This window comes from Ovis canadensis, chromosome 11 (assembly GCF_042477335.2).
Source record: "Ovis canadensis isolate MfBH-ARS-UI-01 breed Bighorn chromosome 11, ARS-UI_OviCan_v2, whole genome shotgun sequence".
NCBI classification, from domain to species: Eukaryota; Metazoa; Chordata; class Mammalia; order Artiodactyla; family Bovidae; genus Ovis; species Ovis canadensis.
This window is the reverse complement of record NC_091255.1, coordinates 65,003,758-65,024,962: the sequence shown is the minus strand read 5'-3', so window position 1 is coordinate 65,024,962 and position 21,205 is coordinate 65,003,758. Positions and strand designations below refer to the sequence as shown.

Here is a 21,205-nt window from a genome sequence, read left to right as displayed (position 1 = left end):
CAGAGAGATGAAGTGACTTATCCACGTCATATAATTGGCAGATGACAAAGCTGCGCCCCACCTTGGGCCTTGTCGGTAGCTTAGACTCATATGGCTCGAAAAGGAAGTATTCCAGTGAATAAGGGTAGTCTCAGTTGGCCAGTGGCCAGCAGGAGTTTGTGAACCATACTGAGAGGGAGGGATTACAGACACCATCCAGACAACCCATCCATCCAAGATCTCTTGGAACAGCCAGCGGGTAGTAGCCTCACGGGCTGTTGCTGGTCCGTCGCCCAGTCGTGTCCGACTCTTTGCGACCCCATGGACCGCAGCACACCTGGCCTCCCTGTCCCTCACCGTCTCCCAGAGTTTGCCCAACTTCATGGTTACTGCATCGGTGATGCCATCCAGCCATCTCATCCTCTGATGCCCTCTGCTCCTTCTGCCCTCAAACTTGCCCAGCATCAGAGACTTTTCCAATGAGCTGTCTCTTCATACCAGATGACCAAAATACTAGATATATGGGACCACTTCTCCGAGTGTTATCTCTTGGTGAAGATGGGTGTCCACAAAGGCTTACACATCTGAAAGTGAAGTGTTAGTCGCTCAGTTGTGTTGGACTCTTTTTTTTAAATGTATTTATTTTCTGTCAGACTCTTTGGACTCCATGCACTGTAGCCCGCCAGGCTCCTCTGTCCATGGAATCCTCCAGACAAGAATCCTGGAGTGGGTGGCCATTTCCTCCTCCAGGGGCTCTTCCCAACCCAGGGATCAAACCTGGGCCTCCTGCCTTGCAGGCAGATTCTTTATCACTGAGCCGCCAGGGAAGCCGCTATGGGTTGTTAAATTGGGTAAAGGGTATTTGGGGGTGCCGATGGGCCTGTGGTCGGGGTCTCTGAGGCCATGGCACCTCCCTCGGAGGAATGTCTCTTCTGCTCACTGGCTGCGTCCAACAGCGCCCACGTGGTCTGGCTCCCAGGGCTGGGGTGGAGTTCTCAGGATTTCCACTCCTGAGTTCTGCCCAGGATAGGCCCTCAGGCCCTGGGGAACTAAAGCCAAGGGCATCAGGGACCCAGCAGCCTCAGAAGCCCCAGGACATCTGCCTCCTGTGCCTTGCTTTGTTCTGAAGGCAGATCCTGTTCCAGATGAGATGGGGTAGGAAGGACCAGAACAAACCGTTCTCAGAAAACCGCCCCAAGTCTCTACCACGATGGCAGGACTGGCTGAGGGTGGGGTTCAGCCGCTGGGGTGTCCAGCTGGTTTCCAGACTACCATCAGTGGGTGGTCAGGCACCACCTACCCCAACCTGACCCCTCCCTGTGCCCATAGAGAGCAAGGTACACTTGCTTCATGAGAGAGGTCTCTGGAGGGAGAAGGGGTTCCCGAAATTCGGAAGCAATTGAGACGAATCTAGAATTCACCTGTGTCTCCCTGAAGTCACTTGCCTCCCAATCTCCCTACTACTCCCCCCCGACCCACCCCTTTCCCAGACTCCCTAGACTGGCTTTTTAAAAAAATTTAGTTTTTGGCCACCCCTCGAAGCATGCAGAATCTTATTCCCCCTGTCAGGATCAAACCTGCTCTGCCTGCAACAGAAACACATGGATTCTTAATCAGTGGAAGCCCCAATAGTGTATATATTATTCATATAAGACTCTGATGCTGGGAAAGATTGAAGGCAGGAAAAGGGGATGACAGAGGATGAGATGGTTGGATGGCATCACCGGCTCCATGGACATGAGTTTGAGCAAGCTCCGGGAGTTGGTGAAGGACAGGGAGGCCTGGCGTGCAGCAGTCCATGGGGTCGCAAAGAGTAGTACATGACTGAGGGACTGAACTATTTATATATATCAAATTGCCAACATCCACTGGATCATGGAAAAAGCAAGAGACTTCCAGAAAAACATCTATTTGTGCTTTATTGAGTATGTCAAAGCCTTTGACTGTGTGGATCACAATAAACTGTGGAAAATTCTGAAAGAGATGGGAATACCAGACCACCTGACCTGCCTCTTGAGAAACCTATATGCAGGTCAGGAAGCAACAGTTAGAACTGGACATGGAACAACAGACTGGTTCCAAATAGGAAAAGGAGCACGTCAAGGCGTATACTGTCACCCTGTTTATTTAACTTATGTGCAGAGTACATCATGAGAAATGCTGGGCTGGAAGAAGCACAAGCTGGAATCAAGATTGCCGGAAGGAATATCAATAACCTCAGATATGCAGATGACACCACCCTTATGGCAGAAAGTGAAGAGGAACTAAAAAGCCTCTTGATGAAAGTGAAAGAGGAGAGTGAAAAAGCTGGCTTAAAGCTCAACATTCAGAAAACTAAGATATGGCATCTGGTCCGATCACTTCATGGGAAATAGATGGGGAAACAGTGGAAACAGTGTCAGACTTGATTTTGGGGGGCTCCAAAATCACTGCAGATTGTGATTGCAGCCATGAAATTAAAAGACGCTTACTCCTCGGAAGGAAAGTTATGACCAACCTAGATAGTATATTCAAAAGCAGAGACATTACTTTGCCAACAAAAGTCCATCTAGTCAAGGCTATGGTTTTTCCTGTGGTCATGTATGGATGTGAGAGTTGGACTGTGTAGAAGGCTGAGCGCCAAAGAATTGATGCTTTTGAACTGTGGTGTTGGAGAAGACTCTTGAGAGTCCCCTGGACCGCAAGGAGATCGAACCAGTCCATTCTAAAGGAGATTGGTCCTGGGTGTTCTTTGGAAGGAATGATGCTAAAGCTGAAGCTCCAGTACTTTGGCCACCTCAGGCGAAGAGTTGACTCACTGGAAAAGACCTTGATGCTGGGAGGGATTGGGGGCAGGAGAAGGGGACGACCGAGGATGAGATGGCTGGATGGCCTCACTGACTCGATGGACGTGAGTCTGAGTGACCTCTGGGAGTTGGTGATGGACAGGGAGGCCTGGAGTGCTGCGATTCATGGGGTCGCAAACAGTCAGACACGACTGAGCGACTGAACTGAACTGATACATATATATAGTATGGTATATATTGGTGTTAATATGATGGTATATGGTATATAATATATATATACATATTTGACTGTACCATGTGACATGCAGTATCTTTGTTCCTCCACCAGGGTTGAAATCTGTGCCCCCTGAATATTAAGAGCCAAAACTTAACCACTCAACTGCCAGAGGAGTCCTGAACTGGCTTTGTTGTTCAGCTGTTTAGTCGTGTTGAACTCTTTGTGACCCCATGGGCTGTAGCCAGACTCCTTGGTCCATGGGATTTTCTAGGCAAGAATACTGGAGTGGGTTGCCATTTCCTTCTCTGAACTGGCTTTAAACATATGCTAATGAGGGACCCCTCTTATCAAACTGGTTTCAGCATTGGTTGCCTAGTTAATGAAAGCTAGCCAGAGCAAAAGGAGGAGGGGACCACCGAGGATGAGATGGTTAGATAGCATCACCAACTCAACAGAAAGGAATCTAAGCAAAGTCCAGGAGATAGTGAAGGACAGACAAGCCTGGTGGGCTACAGCCCACGGGGTCAGCCTCCAACTAAACAACAACAAAGTCAGAGGCCAGAGTCGGCTTCAGGGAGCTCTTTCAGCTCCCCCTTTCAGGGTGGTCCGCACTGTCTGGCCCTTACAAGCGGCTGCACACCCTCACTGTTCGGGGTCCCTGAAAAGTGGCCTGGGAGTTGAAGTCACAACCCTGCAGCCCAAATCCCTCTTCCTCTTCATTCTGGAAAGAACTGAAACAATTCAGTGTTCACCCCACTCCCCAGGCCGGCCAGCAAAGGCCAGGCGCATAAAGAGTTCTAGAAAACCAGGGCCCCAGCGCCAGCCCAGGCGGCAAGGCAAACCTGGGCTTTATCGCTCTGGCAGCGCTGGGTGTTTCAGGGAGTTCGACTTCTGGTTGTCATAGATTGAGGCAGGCAAACAAACAGCCCAGGAGGTACCTCCCTTCTCCCTGCGCCCTCCCCTATCTTGCTACCCCCTGGCTTGCTACCAGCCGCCTCCCCTTCCCACCCCGCCCCCCCTTCCCGGGCGCTCCGGGCAGAACCCGCAAGCCCAGCCGCCGCCCTGCCACCGGCTGGCTCCGACCGCGCTCTGCTGGCGATCCCCCAGGCAACTCGGCGTCAGGAGAAGTAGCACCCCGGAGACCCGGCGCCCAGCCCTGCCTCCGCGTCCCCTGGGCCCCAGCCAGGCCCAACAACCAGTCCCTTCTCGGTGCGCCGTGGCTCCTCTGGGCCTCCCGCGCTTGCCAACTGAGCCCCGCTGCGGCAGCCCACCTCCCACGCCACCCGCAGCCCCAGCGGGAAGTTCAGTTCAAGGTGTCCGGAAAATCTCTTGTTTACTGGGCCGCGGCGATCCCAGGTTGGATTCACTTCCCCATTTCTACAGTTCCCTTTCTGCCGATCCCTGACGCCGGAGGGGAAAGGATGGCCACCAGCTGACCGGTGGATTGGGAGTCGGGTGGGGTACGGGAGGGGAGGCGCTCGAACTTTTAGAAAAGTCCCCGGGCGGAGGGAGGGGCAGGACTCCGCGGTCAGGCTGGCGTGTCCCGGAGCGCAGAGGCCGCGGGGGCAGGGTGAAACACTGTACCTCGGGGAACTGAGCCGTGAAGGCTAATGGGGACAGGTCGGGACAGGGAACCGGGACGCGGGGAGGGGAGCGCGCGCTAAGGTGGACCGTGTCCGGGACGATCCCAGGACACCCAGGCGCGGGGCAGTCAGACCCAGGAATACTTCTGCCCGCAGTCCCCAGTGGTTCTGGGCCCGGCCCACCGCGCTCAGAGGCGCGCGGGGTGGAGCTCCTACGTACAGTAGCTGACCCAGGTGCGGGGGAAGGATCGCGCGTGCAAGACTCGGTGTGTGTTGTGTCCACGTATGCAAGCTCGGATAGGGCAGGGGGCGCAGAAGGCGTGACAAAGACATCGACTTTGCGTCTGAGTGTGCCCCTCGCTTTAGTCCGGAGCGGCGAACTGCCCCACGCGGGTCTCGCGGGAGAGCCAGGACGAAGGTGACAAAGGCTAGGTGTCCGCCCCAGAGAAACGCACTAAGGTGGCCCCCGCGCGTTGCTCGTGTGAGCGCGCTGGGACTCGCGGAGACCGACAGCCCTCCGGCGAACTGTGCGGGGCCGTTCCCCAAGCCGCTTTCGGGAGCGAAAGCCTAGTCCTCCAAGGGTGTGCGCGTGAGTGTGCGCGCGCCCGCGTGCGGGGGCGTGGCAGTAAACAGCAACAACCCACCCGCCGGCTGGGCCAGAAACTCTGATCTCCCTCCGCAGCCGGAAAGGGCGTCTAGTCGGAGCTGGGAGGTGAGTCCGGGATGGGCTGGGGGGAGGGCCGACCGGGCTTTGTTACCTTGTGAGCGGACTGCCTGCACCTGGAGCCCCGCGGGCGCCCGATAAGCGGCTGAATGGAGGTGATGTCACGGCGATGCAGGCATCGGCCCACCCTCGCCAGGAGAAAGGAGTCGAGCGCCCGGAGAGGCCAGCGCGACTGCGAGCGCAGGAGCGCAGCCAGCGCCGGGTCCCGCTGAGAGGCAGGCCCTGCGCCCCGACCCCCCGCCAGGGCCCCACCACCTCAGGCCAGGGTTGGGCCTGGCCCCGCGCCCTGCGCCGAGTCCCTCCCAGCCGCGCTCGCGCCCCGCCTGGAGTTGGCCCCAAACGCCGCGCCGGAGCTGGGCCGGCGGCGCGTCCCAGGTAAGGGCTGCTGCCCGCTCGCTCCGCCCTCCCGCCGGCCGCTGGGAAGAGTAGGGTCGGGTCTGGCTGGCGGGGAGTGGGCGAGGGTAGAGGCCCGGGGTTGGGAGAACCAGGGGACGGAGGGCGCCGCTCCGACTCCGCTCGATCGCAGAAACTTTCCAAACCGAGCCGGCTGGGGACTAGGGGGTGCGAGAAGCCCGGCGCCGCGGCTCCAAGTTGGCGGCGAGGGCGAACTCCACCATCGGGGTCTCGCACGACCGTGCCCTCCGCCCTCGCAGGCGCGCTGCGCGGGTCCGCGGTCAACAGTGACCTGCGGGCCGGCGTCCTCTCCGCTCCCCGCGACCGTGGATCGGGAGGGCAGGTTTCTGGGGCTGGAGGGAACGGGAGAGAGGCTGCAGCCTGCTCTTTCTGCTCCGCCATCCCGGGAGCGTGGGTGTAGGGCCCGGGCCCGGGGAGGACAGGGAGGGGAGTGCTCGGAATCCTCCTGCGCGAAGTTCGGGATTTCGGTCCGTCGTTAAACTCGCGGCTTTTAGCATCGTGGCTTCTAGAACCTTTCCCTTGGCTCGCCCCTCCCCCACCCAGGGGCTTTCCTGCGCCCTTCCCAGCCCAGGAGGTGGAGTTGCGGCGCTCCTGCCGGGATCCACAGTTTTAAACCCCGCCAAACGCGATCATTTGAAAACTCCACGCTGTCGATCCTAAAACTCTGGGACTGGACTGTGTTGAATTTGGGTTTTGTGCTCGTGGAAGGTCTCTCCCGGAGCCTTTTTGTGTGGCTGGGGGAGGGCATGCCGCTGGGGGTGGGGCGCATTCCGGAGTGGCTTTCTAGAGCGGACCCTTGGGTTGAAGACTCACGTGTTTCTGAACGCTCAGGCAGTTGGGGGTCAGATGCTCACCCTCGGGTGTGAGGGTGTAGGCTGGGGTTCCGGGAAGCCCTCTAACTCCCCCTCTTCACCCCCCGCAGCAACTTGGGCGCAGAGGTAGCTCCTTACAGGCCTCTTTGACTCCTCCTATTGGTTGGTTTAAACGCCAGAGCACCCAGAGCAGGGGAGGAAGATGGCAAGACCTAAACTGGGGCGGGGAGGCGGTGGGAGGCTGTCAGCGGGCCCACCCGTCTCTCTTCGTGGGCTGCTTAGTGGTGGCAGAGCAGGAGGAAGGAGGCTACTCAGTGGCCGTCTGCGCGGAGCCTCTACCTGGCCATGGCCCCCTTGAAGGTAACCACTGACTGTGGGTCTGTATCTTCCTCTGCCCCTTTGAGCAGGGGAGACAGACCAGGCCGGCAAGCTCGTGAGAGGCTCCGGTGCCTCTTTTCAGGATGTTTCTCAGGCTTGCGTGTGGCTGGCTGCCTCATCCTTGCCCAGTGAAACCTCGGGGCTGGCTGGGCCTCGGAGCCCACCACTCTGCGGAGGGGAAGAGGGAGGAGGGGGTTCTGGAACCGGATTGGGCCGACTCAGACCCGAGATGGGGGCAGAGTGACTGAGCCTGGGGAAAGGCCGATTTCAGAGATGGTTAAAAATATTTGTATAACTGATTCCAGGGAGGTGAAGCAAAAGGGCTCCTTTGTCCCAAAAATAATCTGCAGCGTGATTATGGGCTGCAGCCATGGTCTGGGGGGCACTCAGAGGGTGGAAGGAGGTCCCCCTCCTTGGTCCTAGAGAACCTTCGAGCAGAAGCAGTCACTCTAAAAAGAAGAGGCAGGGCTGGGATGGGGGTGAGCGATTTTCCAATGCCCCCTGTGTTCAGTGCAAGACTAGATGTTGCGGGGGATGCTGAGATAAACACATTTCGCTCACTCTGGTAGACCTTAAAGCCAGGTAAAGGAGACACCGCACACACACATGATTCTAACCATCGAGGCTCAGAAGACAGCCTGGAAATGCAGGCTCTAGCGAGCTGCAGGGTGGAGAGTCTGGACACCGCTGGTTCCGTTTCCTCCAAGTCCTTTCCCCCTCACCACCGTCTTCAAATATGGCATCCCTTGACTGACTGAATCTGCATTCCTGGATGTGGAAGGACCCTGGGCCGAGCTCTTGAAGTCTCACACTGGCCTCCAGGGGTCGCTGTCCTAGGCAGTAGACAAGAACCAGGCCCACCTGGCCCAGTTTTCCCACTTGAGCTGGTGTGTGCGCCTCTCTCCCCATTCAACCACATCGAGGTTCCTATGTTGGTGGGTCCAACAGGCTTAAAGCATAAGATTGGGACCAACAACAAAGTGAGAAGGAAACTGGGGTGAGGGCTGTGAAGCTGCTCTGGCCCTGGCCCAAGTTCCTTTGAGGTGCTGGATTCTGGTGGGGTACCAGCAGGTATGGCTCTAAGAGTGAGACAGACCGAGAAGGATTTACATAGGAGTCCCAGGACTAAATGGGAACTGGCTTGGTTTTTGGTAATGAAATGGCCATTAGGAGATTTGAACTTGTATCATGGGCTTAGTAGCCTTTCCCCCGAATCCAACCAGGCTTTAGATTTTTTTTTTAATCTTTATTTATTTATGTGGCTGTGTCAGGTCTTCGTTGCATGAGGGATCTTCCTTTGCAGTGCACAACTCTCCACTTATGGCTCACGGGCTCAGTAATGGTGATGCCCGAGCACCAGAGTGCAGGCTTAGTTGCTCTGTGGCACATGGGATCTTAGTTCCCTGACCAGGGATCGAACCTGCGCCCTGCACTGCAAGGCGGAGTCTGAACCACTGGCCCACTAGTGAAGTCTCCAGACCTTAGATTTTATTTGGGTAAGAACCTCCATTAGGCCTTACATTTGGCCTCCATCTTTAACCAGGGATGAACATGTCTTCAGCAAATTGATTGCCGATGCTTTTTTGCCAGACTCAGATCTTAAAGCACAGGCCTGGTAATGCCCTCACTGTGCAAAAAAATAGTCTTCGGTGGCCCCCGCTGCCTTTAGACTCGTGCCCCGAACTCCTTCCCTGGAGCGTCTCTAATCTGTCGCCAGCCAGCTGCAACCTCCCTTTACAAACTCGGTTCATACCTACATATTGGTGAAATTGATTAGAAACTGAATAAAGTGCTGTTGAGAGGTCTTCTCCACCCTGGATCCTCCTTTGTGTTCCTGTATCACTTTTCTCTCTCCAGAGGTCGATTATTTTGTGTGGCTCTTTACCTGATTCTTCTTGGGAGATTTTCTTATGGACCTATCTTTTCTCTCTTTTTGGTTTGAAATAACATTATTGGCAGGGATTGTGTTTGTTCATCTTTGTATTTTTCACTGCGTCTCAGAGAACTACTGGGCTTAATTGTTGTAAACTGCAACCTGGAGGAGGGAGGTGGGATGAGCAGTTCTCGAAGATGCAAAGATTGCTGGAGGCTAAGTCTGACTGACCATTCTCAGGGTTCAGTACCACAGCTTCACCCCAAGTTATACCTGCTTGGCTATGAAGCAGAAGCACCCAAGATAGGCTTGAGTGCTTAGAATCCCTTTGCATGTTATCCATAAATTATCTCCTGGAATGGTTCAATACACCTTATCCATTAGCCCGCTCCGATTCCTTTTTCTCTTCTTAGTCATTGTAAATAAAGTACAGTGTGTGCCTTATTGATTTACGATTACGCAAAGTCCCCTACAAAAGCTTATTTAACTCGTGATGTAGGGAAAACAAGCTTTTGCGTTGAAGTCGAGCGAAACTAGCTGCGTTATGGTACCATTTATTTAGGAAAACAATATAGTAAATTCACATAAAATTGTTAATTTATTAAAAGTTAACGGTCAGGGTTTGGGGAAAAGCAAGCTTTAATTGACAGATGAGGTGGTAGCCAGGAACGCTGAGAGACCTAAAATACTTTCAGGTATTTTAGGATACCTTAAAGGACTTTGTAGGATATCTTAAAGGACTTTGAAAGTTGATGATCTTTTTATTATGTTAGTCTCAATTTGTGAGTTTTATTTTCCCTGACTTAGTAGCAGTGTCCTTCCCCTTATCAATTATGGAGAATCAGTTTTCTTTGCCTGTTAGACATTAATTAGCCAGGAATAGTGGAAACATTAAAGGGTTTTGTTGTTGTTTAGTCAATAAGTCATGTCCGACTCCTCTGCGACCCCGTGGACTGTAGCCCGCCAGGCTCCTCTGTCCATGGGATTCTCCAGGCAAGAATATTGGAGTGGGTTGCCATTCCCTTCTCCAGGGGATCTTCCCGACCTAGGGTTTGAACCCAGGTCTCGTGCATTGCAGGCAGATTCTATACCATCTGAGGAAGGGTTCAGCTCAGTCAGTCTCTCAGTCGTGTCTGACTCTTTGCGACCCCATGAATCGCAGCACTCCAGGCCTCCCTGTCCATCACCAACTCCCAGAGGTCACTCAGACTCACGTCCATCAAGTCAGTGATGCCATCCAGCCATCTCATCCTCGGTCGTCCCCTTCTCCTGCCCCCAATCCCTCCCAGCATCAGGGTCTTTTCCAGTGAGTCAACTCTTCGCATGAGGTGGCCAAAGTACTGGAGCTTCAGCTTTAGCATCATTCCTTCCAAAGAAATCCCAGGGCTGATCTCCTTTATGACGGACTGGTTGGATCTCCTTGCAGTCCAAGGGACTCAAGAGTCTCCTCCAACACCACAATTCAAAAGCATCAATTCTTCGGCGCTCAGCCTTCTTCACAGTCCAAGTCTCACATCCATACATGACCACTGGGAAAACCATAGCCTTGACTAGACGGACCTTAGTTGGCAAAGTAATGTCTCTGCTTTTGAATATGCTATCTAGGATGGTCATAACTTTTCTTCCAAGGAGTAAGCTTCTTTTAATTTCATGGCTGCAGTCACCATCTGCAGTGATTTTGGAGCCCCCCAAAACAAAGTCTGACACTGTTTCCACTGTATCCCCATCTATTTCCCATGAAGTGATGGGACTGGATGCCATGATCTTCATTTTCTGAATGTTGAGCTTTAGGCCAACTTTTTCACTCTCCTCTTTCACTTTCATCAAGAGGCTTTTTAGTTCCTCTTCACTTTCTGCCATAAGGGTGGTGTCATCTGCATATCTGAGGTTATTGGTTTAGTGGTGTACAAAGCCACCCTCCACCTTCAAAGCAGAAGAAAGGTAGGGAGGAGGATCATGCCATTCCCCTCCCAGCCGCTAGTAGTCACTATAGCCCAGGAAAGCTTGTCCAGGTTGCTGTCCTAGAAAGTGCCTGGGTCCAAGATGTAAGAGGAAGAGGCAGGTTTACCAACCATTTACTTGACCACAGTGCAAATAAAAGACTGCCTTCTTGCCTTCTAGCTACAGGGTCTTGATGTCTTCCATTACAGATTAATTCCTTTGGGTTTTGCTTTGCCCTTGCCTCGTTCTTGCTTTTTAAAATGTTAATGCCTCATAGGAGGATTTTTGCGTTAAGTCATTAACTCCCTAGCTGGGAAATTTGTTAAATTTTATCCCTGAGACTCTTAACAACTTGAGCTTCCAAGGAACTTGGATTCCGAAGAGAAGTGTTGAAGAGAAGCATTGGGACTAAGAGTGGGAAAATGAAGGGCAAAAAGGGTCAGTGGTAGGAAGACATCGGGGAAAAGTGTTGATACATACAACTTTTCGGTCATCTCTTTACTGTCTGGTAGCAGTTTGTACCTGTTCCTGGTGCTTGTTAAATACTGAGTGGATGAATGCATGGCTGATTCTCTGTGGCCTTGGGCATCACAGGGACAGAGAGGAGGGCCAAGCGGCTGGCCATCTGAACTGTGGGAGTCCCGGGGCAGAGAGGAGCTGAGTGCTTGGTGAACTTGCTCGTAAACCTCACCCCCATCCTAGCTGCAAGAGCTCAGGGAATATTTGGGTCCAGGTTACAATGGGTGGAGGGAGGTGAAAATTTAGCACAGTTTCCTCGTCTTCCATGCCTGGGAAGAGGAATGACAACTGGGCTTCCTCTCGTTTGTCTGTCTGGTTAGTTGAGAAGAGTCCCGGGAGTTCTGTGTTAAGAAGGGTTCTGGCGGTCCAGTGGCTAAGATTCTGTGCTCCCAATGCAGGGAACCCAGGCTTGATCCCTGATCCCGGAACTAGATCTCACACGCTGCATTTAAGAGCTCACGTGCCACAAAAAAGATCCAAGACCCCCACGTGCCCCAACTGGTGCAGTCAAATGAATACATACATAAATAAATAAGAATAAAATAAAGAAGGATTCTGGGAACTTGCCTGGTGGTCCAGTAGTTAAGACTCCACACTTCCACTGCAGGGGGCATGAGTTTGATCCTTAGCCAGGGAGCAAAGATCTCACATGGCACTCGGCGCTGCCATAAAAGAGAGAGGGAAAAAGGATTCAGCAGCTCAGAGGGCTAGACCCCAGATCAATGCACCCTGGTCCAGCACCCTGTGTGTCGGGGTCTGGCCTGAGGGACTGATTTTGCCTTTTCTCCCCTCCGTCTCTAGGGACCCAGCTGGAGCCTGGCCTGGCATCCAGGATGGCCATCCACAGAGCGGTGCTGACGTGTCTGGGACTGCCTCTCTTCCTGCTCCCAGGGGCCCGGGCCCAGGAGCAGGCCCCGCCCGGCTGCAGCCCTGACCTCAACCCCCTCTATTACAACCTGTGTGACCGCTCTGAGGCTTGGGGCATCATCTTGGAAGCCGTGGCGGGGGCAGGCGTCGTCACCACCTTCGTCCTCACCATCATCCTGGTGGCCAGCCTCCCCTTCGTGCAGGACACCAAGAAGCGGAGCCTGCTAGGGACCCAGGTGTTCTTCCTGCTGGGGACCCTGGGCCTCTTCTGCCTCGTCTTCGCCTGCGTGGTGAAGCCTGACTTCTCCACCTGTGCCTCCCGGCGCTTCCTCTTCGGGGTCCTGTTCGCCATCTGCTTCTCCTGCCTGGTGGCCCACGTCTTGGCCCTCCACTTCCTGGTTCGGAAGAACCACGGGCCCCGGGGCTGGGTGATCTTCCTCGTGGCCCTGCTGCTGAGCCTCGTGGAGGTGATCATCAACACGGAGTGGCTCATCATCACGCTGGTGCGGGGAGCTGGCGCCGAGGGCGACGCTCCAGGCAACGGCAGCGCGGGCTGGGTGGCCGTCTCCCCCTGCGCCATCGCCAACGCGGACTTTGTCATGGCGCTTATCTACGTGATGCTGCTGCTGCTTTGCGCCTTCACGGGGGCCTGGTCGGCCCTGTGCGGCCGCTTCAAGCGCTGGCGGAAGCACGGGGTCTTCGTGCTGCTCACCGCGACCGCCTCCGTCGCCGTCTGGGTGGTGTGGACCGTCATGTACACTTACGGCAACCGGCAACACGACAGCCCCACGTGGGACGATCCCACGCTGGCCATCGCTCTCGCCACCAACGCCTGGGCCTTCGTCCTCTTCTACGTCATCCCGGAGGTCTCCCAGGTGACCAGGTCTAGCCCGGAGCAGAGCTACCAGGGGGATCTGTACCCCACCCGGGGCGTGGGCTACGAGACCATTCTGAAAGAGCAAAAGGGCCAGAGCACGTTTGTGGAAAACAAGGCGTTTTCCATGGACGAGCCAGCCTCAGGTGGGTCACGGGACGCCCTCCTCGGGTCCCCTCTTGGTGGTGGCTTAGTTGCTTAGTTGGCATATTTGACTCTTGTGACCTTATGGACTGTAGCCCGCCAGGCTCCTCTGTCCGTGGGATTTCCCAGGCAAGAATATGGGAGTGGGTTGCCATTTCCTTCTCCGGGAAGGTCCCCTTTATTTAAAAAAAAATTTTTTTTGAAACTTTTTATTTTGTGTTGGGGGATATTCGATTAAGTGTTGTGATATTAATGGTTTCAGGCGAACAGCAGAGGGACTCAACCATGCCTATACATGAATCTAATTTTTAAAAAATTGTTTTAATTATTAATATTTGGCTATGCCATGTGGCTTGTGGGATCTTAGTTCCCCAACCGGGGATTGAACCCAGCCCATGGTAGTGAAAGCACCAAGTCCTAACCACTGGACTGCCGAGGAATCCCTGCCAGCTCTTCTTTTATTCCAGGTGACTTATTGCAGGACCGGGGACTAGTCTCCTGAGCAAAATGGGAGGTGCCTGAGAATATCCAGAGTTCTCTGCCATCAAGTTCCTAAACTCCATTTTTAAAAAGATTTTTTTCTCTATACTCATGCAATTCATTAGTGTATTTTCATTGTAAAATCTGACACATTAGGGATAAAATTACCCTCCACTGTCTCCCTAATTCTACCCTGTTCCTTCCTCTTCTGTCCACAGAACTGATCCCTGTTGACTGATATTTTCCCACTAGGTGCCTCAGTTTCCTCATCTGTAAAATGGGGAATATAGTGCCTCCTATTTCATAGGATTCTTTTGAGGATTCCGTTAATGCATCTTTGTTTTTTTTTTTTGAGCCATGCTTTGTGGCATGGGAGATCTTAGTTCCCCAACCAGGCATCGAACCCATGCCCCGTGCAGTGAAAACACAAAGTTCTAACCACTGGAACTCCAGGAAATTCCCCAATGACTGCATTTCTGTCATTATTATCCCTCCAGAGCTTCTTCTATTACATACATATCCATAGTCTTAACTTCCTTTAAAAGCTTTTTCAGTTAAAAATTTTCCCTTTTTCATGTAAGTGTGTGTGCCGCATGCTAACCTATGCAGCACCCACTATTCAATATCCAGCTTGTCCCCAACCTCCTGCCCTGGCTCTTTGTTACTGGGATGAGGTTCTCCTCTGGAACCAGCACTTGGGGTCCCAGGCAGGAACAAAGCCTCGGGCTTTGGAGTTAAGGGCGCCCCAGAGGTGGAAGTGGCAGGAAGTTGGGGAGAGAAGCCCCCGCAGCCTGCGGCCAGGTCCCCCTCGGGAGCAGCCTGGGAGGCAGGAGCCGGTGGCCATTCTCCTAGAGACGCGTCCGGACACGCTCCGGGCTCCCTAAGGAAGGAGCCTTCTGTGGTTCCTCATCAGGACCACTAGTGTTTACAGAGCACGAACCGAGCGCCAGGGCCTGAGCCTTTCCGGACTTGCTCTATAGCCTACATCTCGTGTGCTTTCTTAGCCGGCTGGCTGCAGCCCCTTCATCCGCCCTGACCCGGAAAGCCTGGACTCTGACCCCGGCCTGTGCTGATCGAGGCTTTTGGGGGCTTAAGACTTGACCTGCCTGACTGTGGAGCAACGACTGGCTCTGGGGCTTCTGCCAGGGGTCAGAGGCCGGGGAGGATGCAGAGTCAGAGCTTGCGGCCTTTTCTCTGTAAGCTGAGGTCCCTGTGATCCCAGCTTTGGGGAAAGGCTCAATCCTCACCCTGCCAAGCGCTGATCTTTGACCTGGCCCCGGGGGTGGCCCTGGCACACGCACAGCCTGGGGCCACTCAGGGAGCAGGGCAGGGGGCGGTGGGTGAGGCTCATGGATGAGTGTTGGGAGGAGCTGTGGCCGCCCCCACCTTGGCTTCCATCCGCTGCCTGTTTGTCAGGCCCAGGCGTTCTCAGCCTTTGTCCTCAAGGCAAACACTTCTGGGGCTGTGAGAGGTTTTTTTCCTTTTATTTTTATTTTTTTTCTAAATGGAAAAATCAATTGAGTGAGCCCTGCACTTAGGAGGCCCTATAGAATTGTGGTCCCTCCGAGCCTCGGGGCCATCCGCCGGCCGGAGACCGGCATCCGCTGCCCCCGCCCCCAGGGCTTAGCCCGCCCCCCCGGACCCCAGGAACGGTCAGCAGTTTTCCGTGGCCCCAGCGCCCAGCAGGGCAGGACAGGTCAGGAAATCGACAGCCCTGAAGACACAGGGGAGTGTTTCTGAAGCTGAAAATAGTTCTGGAAACTTGCCAAGGGACCACAGGGTTAGGCCACTGATGTGCCTTCAGTCCCCTGGGGGGCTTGAGGGGAGCAGGCAGTGATTCTGGGTCCTGGGCGGTCAGCACCCAGCTCTGCCCCATGGAGACTTTCAGGCGGTGGGCTCCCTGCTGTATTTACCCCGGCACCTGGCAGCTGGCCCGCAGCGGGAGAGGCCAGAGCTGGAGGCTGGCCATCTTGGAAGGCCGCCGAAGGTCCGTGTGCCTGTCTTGGCCTCTGGCCCCAGAGGGCGGACAGGGATGTGAAGGTTGCTGATGGAGCATTTTTTGGTAGGAAGGGGTCTTGCGCTGCAGGAAAACCCGAGGGGAAGGTAAACATCATGCTCTCTGTGCCTCCAAACAAAGAGATGCTGGGCTCCAGTGGGGGGGCCCCACACCTACGGCCTCGCCCCCAGGGCTGGCCCAGTCCCCGCCACCAGTCCACCTCCCTGCTCCCTGGGGAGCCTCCCTTGAGAGTGGGAAAGGGAGCTGAGAGACCAGCCCTGGAGCAGCACCTATGTCTCCTTGCAGCTAAGAGACCGGTGTCACCATACAGCGGGTACAACGGACAGCTGCTGACCAGTATGTACCAGCCCACTGAGATGACCCTGATGCACAAAGCCCCGGTGAGTGGAGTCCCCGGGTCCCTGTGACCCTGCTGGAGCCAGGGGGCCAGTGCCGGCAGCGTGGGTGGAGGCGGCAGGGAGAAGGCTGGCTCTGCGTCCGATGGGTCAGCCTTGGGGAACCCAGGGCCTCCAATGCCATTTTCCTGGGAGTGACAATCCCTGCGGCGGGGCCTCCCTGCCCCGTGTCATCAGGGTATCACACAACCCCTTGAGGCTAGATGCTCAGAATGGTCTCTCTCTACACTGATGGGAGCCGCTAGCTGTCCCCCATGCAGGGACGAGGGGGCCTCAGCCAGGTATGTGCATTCCTGGTGGACAGAGGTGCACAGGGCAGGTCTGGGTAGATCCTGACTCCGCAACCACAGCTGTCCCAGGAGGGCCCCCAGCTCCCCTCCCCCCGCCAGCAGGCAGCCACTCTCAGCTTCACACCTCCCCTGGGTTCTGGAAACCAGATGCTCCCTTAGCCAAGGGAGGGGGGTGGGAACAGGAAGCCGGAGGGTTAGAGTCTTACTCCATTGGTGTTCCTCCTCCCCGGCTGGCTGGCAGTCACTGTGCAGAGAGGTCAGTGACCCCCCTTGGCAGGAGGCTGGGAACAGGAAGCAGGGAGGTCAGTGGGGTGGTGTTCTCATCCTCTCCCCGCCTGGAGCCCTGGGGGCTGGGTGAAGCCAGGGCACCCCACACTTCCAGTCCTGGGCTCTCTCCGGGCCTGAACCTGTGTCCTGCGAGAGCAGACCGTGGCCAGGAACTGGGAGGGCAGAGGAATCTCGGAAGGGTGGGAGCAGGGTTTGCCAGCCCCCAGACGCCCAGGGTCCCCTGCCTGGCCCCCCCCTCTACCCATGTGCATTGAGCCCCACTCCTTCAGGAAGACTTTGGACGAACAGATATTTTATCTCCTAGTGGCTCTAAAACCATGGTCCCTTGACCCCCACCACTCCCATCACCTGTGTGTGTGCTCAGCTGGGTCCCACTCTTTGCAACCCAGTCAACTGGAACCCACCAGGCTCCTACGTCACCTGGAACTTACTAAAAATACAAGGGCCGGTGGTGTGATGGAGCCAATGATTAGCATCGCTTCAGTGACGTCACCTTGATTACGTGGAGTTACCCAAGTCACAGTAGGAGTGACCGTGGAAATCTGCTGCCGTCACAGATCAGGGTCATTGAACAGTGACCAGCTCGCCTCGGGGTGGGGCCCCCTAGGTGTGCTTGTGGCTCGGCAGTTCAGGTGATTGTGATGCACAGCCAGGCTTGAGAACCGAGGGTCTCGATGTTCTAGGAGCTACAAGGGGCGGGGGAGGGCAGATAGTAAAGGGGTGGGAGGACCTCCCCCCTCAGGACCCTCCCCCACCCCCATCCCCCGGCCTCCAGGTTCGAGTATGTGGAAGAGCTGCCGCCCCCGAGCTACAGGGCTTTGGTGGCGGCTCTCTGCCTGGAGATGAGGCTGGTGGGGCTCCCGTTCCTTGCAGGGTGGGCCCTGGGAACAACGCCTCAGCCTCGCCCACCCAGGAACAGAACCACTGCTGCTCTGACCAGGATCCAGGCCACGAATTTGGATTTTTAAGTCTCCAAAACTTAAAACTCGCCAGCCCCAAACCACCAGGGTTTTAAGTCTCTAAATTAGACTGCTAAACATGTGATATCTAGGGCCGGACAGAAGAGTGTCCTGGGCCCTGCACACCAGCTGCGATGCTGTGGGGGATGTGGCCTCATTGGTGGGGCTCAGGAAAGACCCCCAGAGGAAGCAGAGTGGGTTGGGTCATAGGAGCTCAGCCTGGCTCACCCTCCTTTGGGCCCCACGGTATAGGGAGTGGGATGGGGCTTGAGAGGAGGAACCTCCCCCTGCGCGAAGCCCCCGGACCATTGGAGGCAACTGGAGCCTCGTTTCACTGCCCAGCCCTCTTCAGGGTGAGATAAGGGGCTGGAGGTCAGAGGGCAGCCCCTTCGGCTCCAGACTTAGAGTCACCATCCCAGGCCCAGCTCGGGGTGGGGGCGGGTGGTGATGGGGAGGGGCGGGGAAGCTGGCAGGCACGGCCCGCAGGAAGCCGACTGTTTGCACATCCGCCCCGGCGGAACCGGCTGTGAGACCGCCTGTTCTTCCTTCCAGTCCGATGGAGCTGGAGCGTACGATGTCATCCTCCCGCGGGCCACCGCCAACAGCCAGGTGACGGGCAGTGCCAACTCCACCCTGCGGGCTGAGGACATCTACACGGCACACAGCCGCCAGGAGGCCACGCTGCCCAAGGAAGGCAAGAGCTCTCAGGTGTTTAGAAACCCCTATGTGTGGGACTGAGCCGGCCCCTGGAAGAGGCGGGCAGATTGGAGGACCTGGCCCCTGGAGAGGGTCTTCTCCCCGCCGGGAGCCCGCGCTCTCCCCAGCCCCCTCCCTCCTCGCTGGCCCAGGGCAGGGGCCTGGGTCTCACCCGGGAGACCCTCCTGTCTGCCAGTGTTCAGATGGGTGTCCCAGTGCCCCTGCCTGCTCCTCAGTGTTTGCGGAGTCCAGGAGCCAGCTCTAGCTTCCTGCCAGGGTCACCTCCGGTGGCCACGCTCCAGCCAAATAGTGTTGTTCTTCTTGGGGTGGCGGCCAGCCAGCACCTACGTTCTCTGGAGTCTTCAGAGAGATTCCTGCAACCTCGGGAGACGTCTCAGGCGCTTCTGTCCTGGGCCTTGTTCCTCTGTGAGGAGCACGGATGCCTAATAAACACGTTTCTGCTTTATTAACCCTTCCTCTGGGAATGTCATGTCTGATCTGGGCTCTCTGTCTTGGATGATCCGCCCCTCTGGCCTGGCCTGTGGGTGTCTCCTCTTTCTCCTCCCTCTGAGTCCAGGTCCCAGGAAAGCCACTGCTGAGCTCTCCTTCCATGCGGCGAAGGAGCCGACGCTTCCCTCCAGGGAATGGGTCTTCAGCTGAGCCTGGGTCCGTGTCCTGTGTGATCAGGATGGCTCTTGGGGCCCGGCTCCCATCTCGGGTCTCATCTGGCATCTGGGCTTGTCTGACCAGGCCACTTTCCTTGGGGACCCCGTCTACTGGATGGAGGGCAGGGAAGGCCAGCCCAGCAGCAGGCGGTTCTGTGCAGTGTATGTGTAGGGGAAGGCTTCAGCCCCTCTTTGTGGAAACAGTGATGAAGATCTGTCGGGATACAGTGGAGGACCACTGCTCCATCTCAGATCATTCAGTGTGTGTGTGCTGGGGCGTGACTCAGAGAGGGCTAGCCCTTGTTTACGAAGGTGGAGGGGGCTGGCCAGGTTCTGGTTGGTTTCACTCCTGGGCGGGAATTTAAATCCCCGTTTGCTCAGTCCTTTATAGTAAAGCCTGTTCACAGCAGTGCATTTTAATCCTTGGAGCTGACCCTGAGAGATGGGTAGGATGATACTTTCTCTTTTCCAGAGTCGAATCCCAGAGCCAGACCATTTTAGGATTAGACGGGGTCTTGGGCCTGAGTGATCAATGTAGCTCCCTGCCCCTCCCCCTGACAGGTAAGGGACTGGCCCAGAGAGACCACAGGGCCTCTGGAAGTGGCCCTGCTTTCAGCTCTCAAGACTTTTAGCGGGTCCCAGTGGCCTGTGTTCAGACAAGCAACCTTGCTCTGACTTTTGGACACACCAGTTCAAGGCTTTGCGAGGGGTCTGCTAAGTGAGCCCCTCCTGGGCTTGGGAATATTTCTCCCCAGCTCCCCAGAAGCTACTTTCTGATACAAACTATAGGAGAGAAAACGTTTCTGTTGGAAGGGGGAGAAAGGTTTCCGGAAGAAAAAATAAATCGGACTTCTCCTTCGATGTCAGATTACACCATCCCCCCGGGGATGCGCTTTTGTGGTTCTTGTTCTTTCTTCAGTTGTTCAAATACATGTTCTTTCTGGTCACTTTAGGCTCAGTCCCCACAAAATAACATGAGATGGTAGACGCCCTCTTCCATGGACCACACGGCGTTCAGATGTCCTCTTTCCCGTATGTCCAGGCTGGGCAGGGCCTTTCTCATTGGTGCTGGGAGGGCCCTGAGGTCACCCATCTGGAGCGGTGGAGTCGGGGGCCGTGTGAAACTCTGAGGATGTGGCTGGGGCTCAGGGCACCCCCGCCCCGATTCCTGCCCAGCCCAGCCTCTCCTGGTCCCGGAGGGACTTGAGACTGCAGGAGCGGTCTGCAGACAGCCAGCCTGCCTCTGGACACCCTCCCCCCACACAGCTCCTGCATCCCCCTCTTCGGCTCTCCGGATGACCATCCTGCAGGGCCACCCTTCAGTGTCTGTCCCGCTCTGCTCCAAGGTGAAGCCAAGCTATGGCGAAGCTGCCCATAGTCCTTCTCACCAGGACCTCCTGCCACCACCTGGCCCGTGGAAGGCCACTGAGCTGGGCACAGCTCCCTCGAGGCCTGGACAGACTGTGCCTCTCTGAATGGCCTCCGAGCCCCTCAGCATCACCACCCCACACCTTCGGTGAACTGGGTCCTGTCAAGACACCCGTCAAGGTGGGAGTGGGGCTGCATTCTCAGGGATGAATGGAGAGTCCTGGGCCTCTCCCAGGACTGAGACTTGTGGGACTCGGGACAGTCCCTTAGATAAGCGACATCCACGACCGAAGATTGTGCCACTTCCTGATGAGCAGATGGCGGGTGTCTACCTCACCTTGGGCACCTGGAAGGGCTGGTGCTGCCATCCTCACCCACGACTTGCTCCATCAGGGCCTGACAGCCACCAAAGGGAGCGGGGGCATCCTTGGGACCTGAACGAGGCTGGCACCAACAAGGATGTGCACACAGCTTCAGACTCGGGGGAAGGAGATCTCTGTCGTGTCATCTCTGTGGTTTCCTCCTGCCCTTGGGTACCACCGCTGGCTCATCCAAGGAGCCCACGCCAGGTGTACCCGTGGAGCTCACCTCTGTGTGCGGAGATGGAGTGAGCCCAAGGCAGGTGCTGACTCCGAGGGCAATCCCACAGCCCCCTGGTGGCACCTTCCTAACCCTAGCATCTCTGCTTTTGTCACTGGGGTATTTCTAGAAGGCTAAGTTGGTTGAACAGACCCTGCAGAGAGTAGGTCTGTACCCCAAGTGTGACAACCCCCTCACCATTCACTGATCCTTGCACTGGGCTGCCCGGTTCCAGGAAGGGAGTATAACTTACTCTGATGAAAAGGAAGAGGGGAGCTCTGTGCACCTGATTCCTCGCGATCTAGGTTAGTGGCCCCAAAACCTCATCGTGAATAAAGGCTCTGTCTTGCATTTTGA

At 55.8% G+C, this 21,205-nt stretch overlaps 1 protein-coding gene and 1 long non-coding RNA gene across 7 annotated transcripts in view; one reads left to right on the top strand and one right to left on the bottom strand.

Moving 5' to 3' along the window:
- The window catches only part of LOC138415426 (uncharacterized), a 24,123-nt gene extending 18,485 nt beyond the window's left edge, over positions 1-5,638 (bottom strand). The window contains exon 1 of the long non-coding RNA XR_011247236.1: positions 5,324-5,638. This is a non-coding gene — a long non-coding RNA (uncharacterized lncRNA). The remainder of the gene's footprint in view (positions 1-5,323) is intronic.
- The window catches only part of GPRC5C (G protein-coupled receptor class C group 5 member C), a 24,267-nt gene extending 3,062 nt beyond the window's left edge, over positions 1-21,205 (top strand). The window contains exons 1-5 of one of the 6 annotated variants that reach the window (XM_069544029.1): positions 4,017-4,338; positions 12,028-13,113; positions 15,894-15,988; positions 18,093-18,248; positions 19,855-21,205. In XM_069544029.1, the coding sequence (XP_069400130.1) occupies positions 12,060-13,113; positions 15,894-15,988; positions 18,093-18,248; positions 19,855-19,887 (1,338 nt within the window). In that variant the 5' untranslated portion in view covers positions 4,017-4,338; positions 12,028-12,059 and the 3' untranslated portion in view covers positions 19,888-21,205. Of the gene's footprint in view, positions 1-4,016; positions 4,339-4,375; positions 6,876-12,027; positions 13,114-15,893; positions 15,989-18,092; positions 18,707-19,854 lie in introns of those variants that run through there. The other 5 variants (XM_069544028.1, XM_069544027.1, XM_069544031.1 and 2 more) reach the window with 5 other exon arrangements.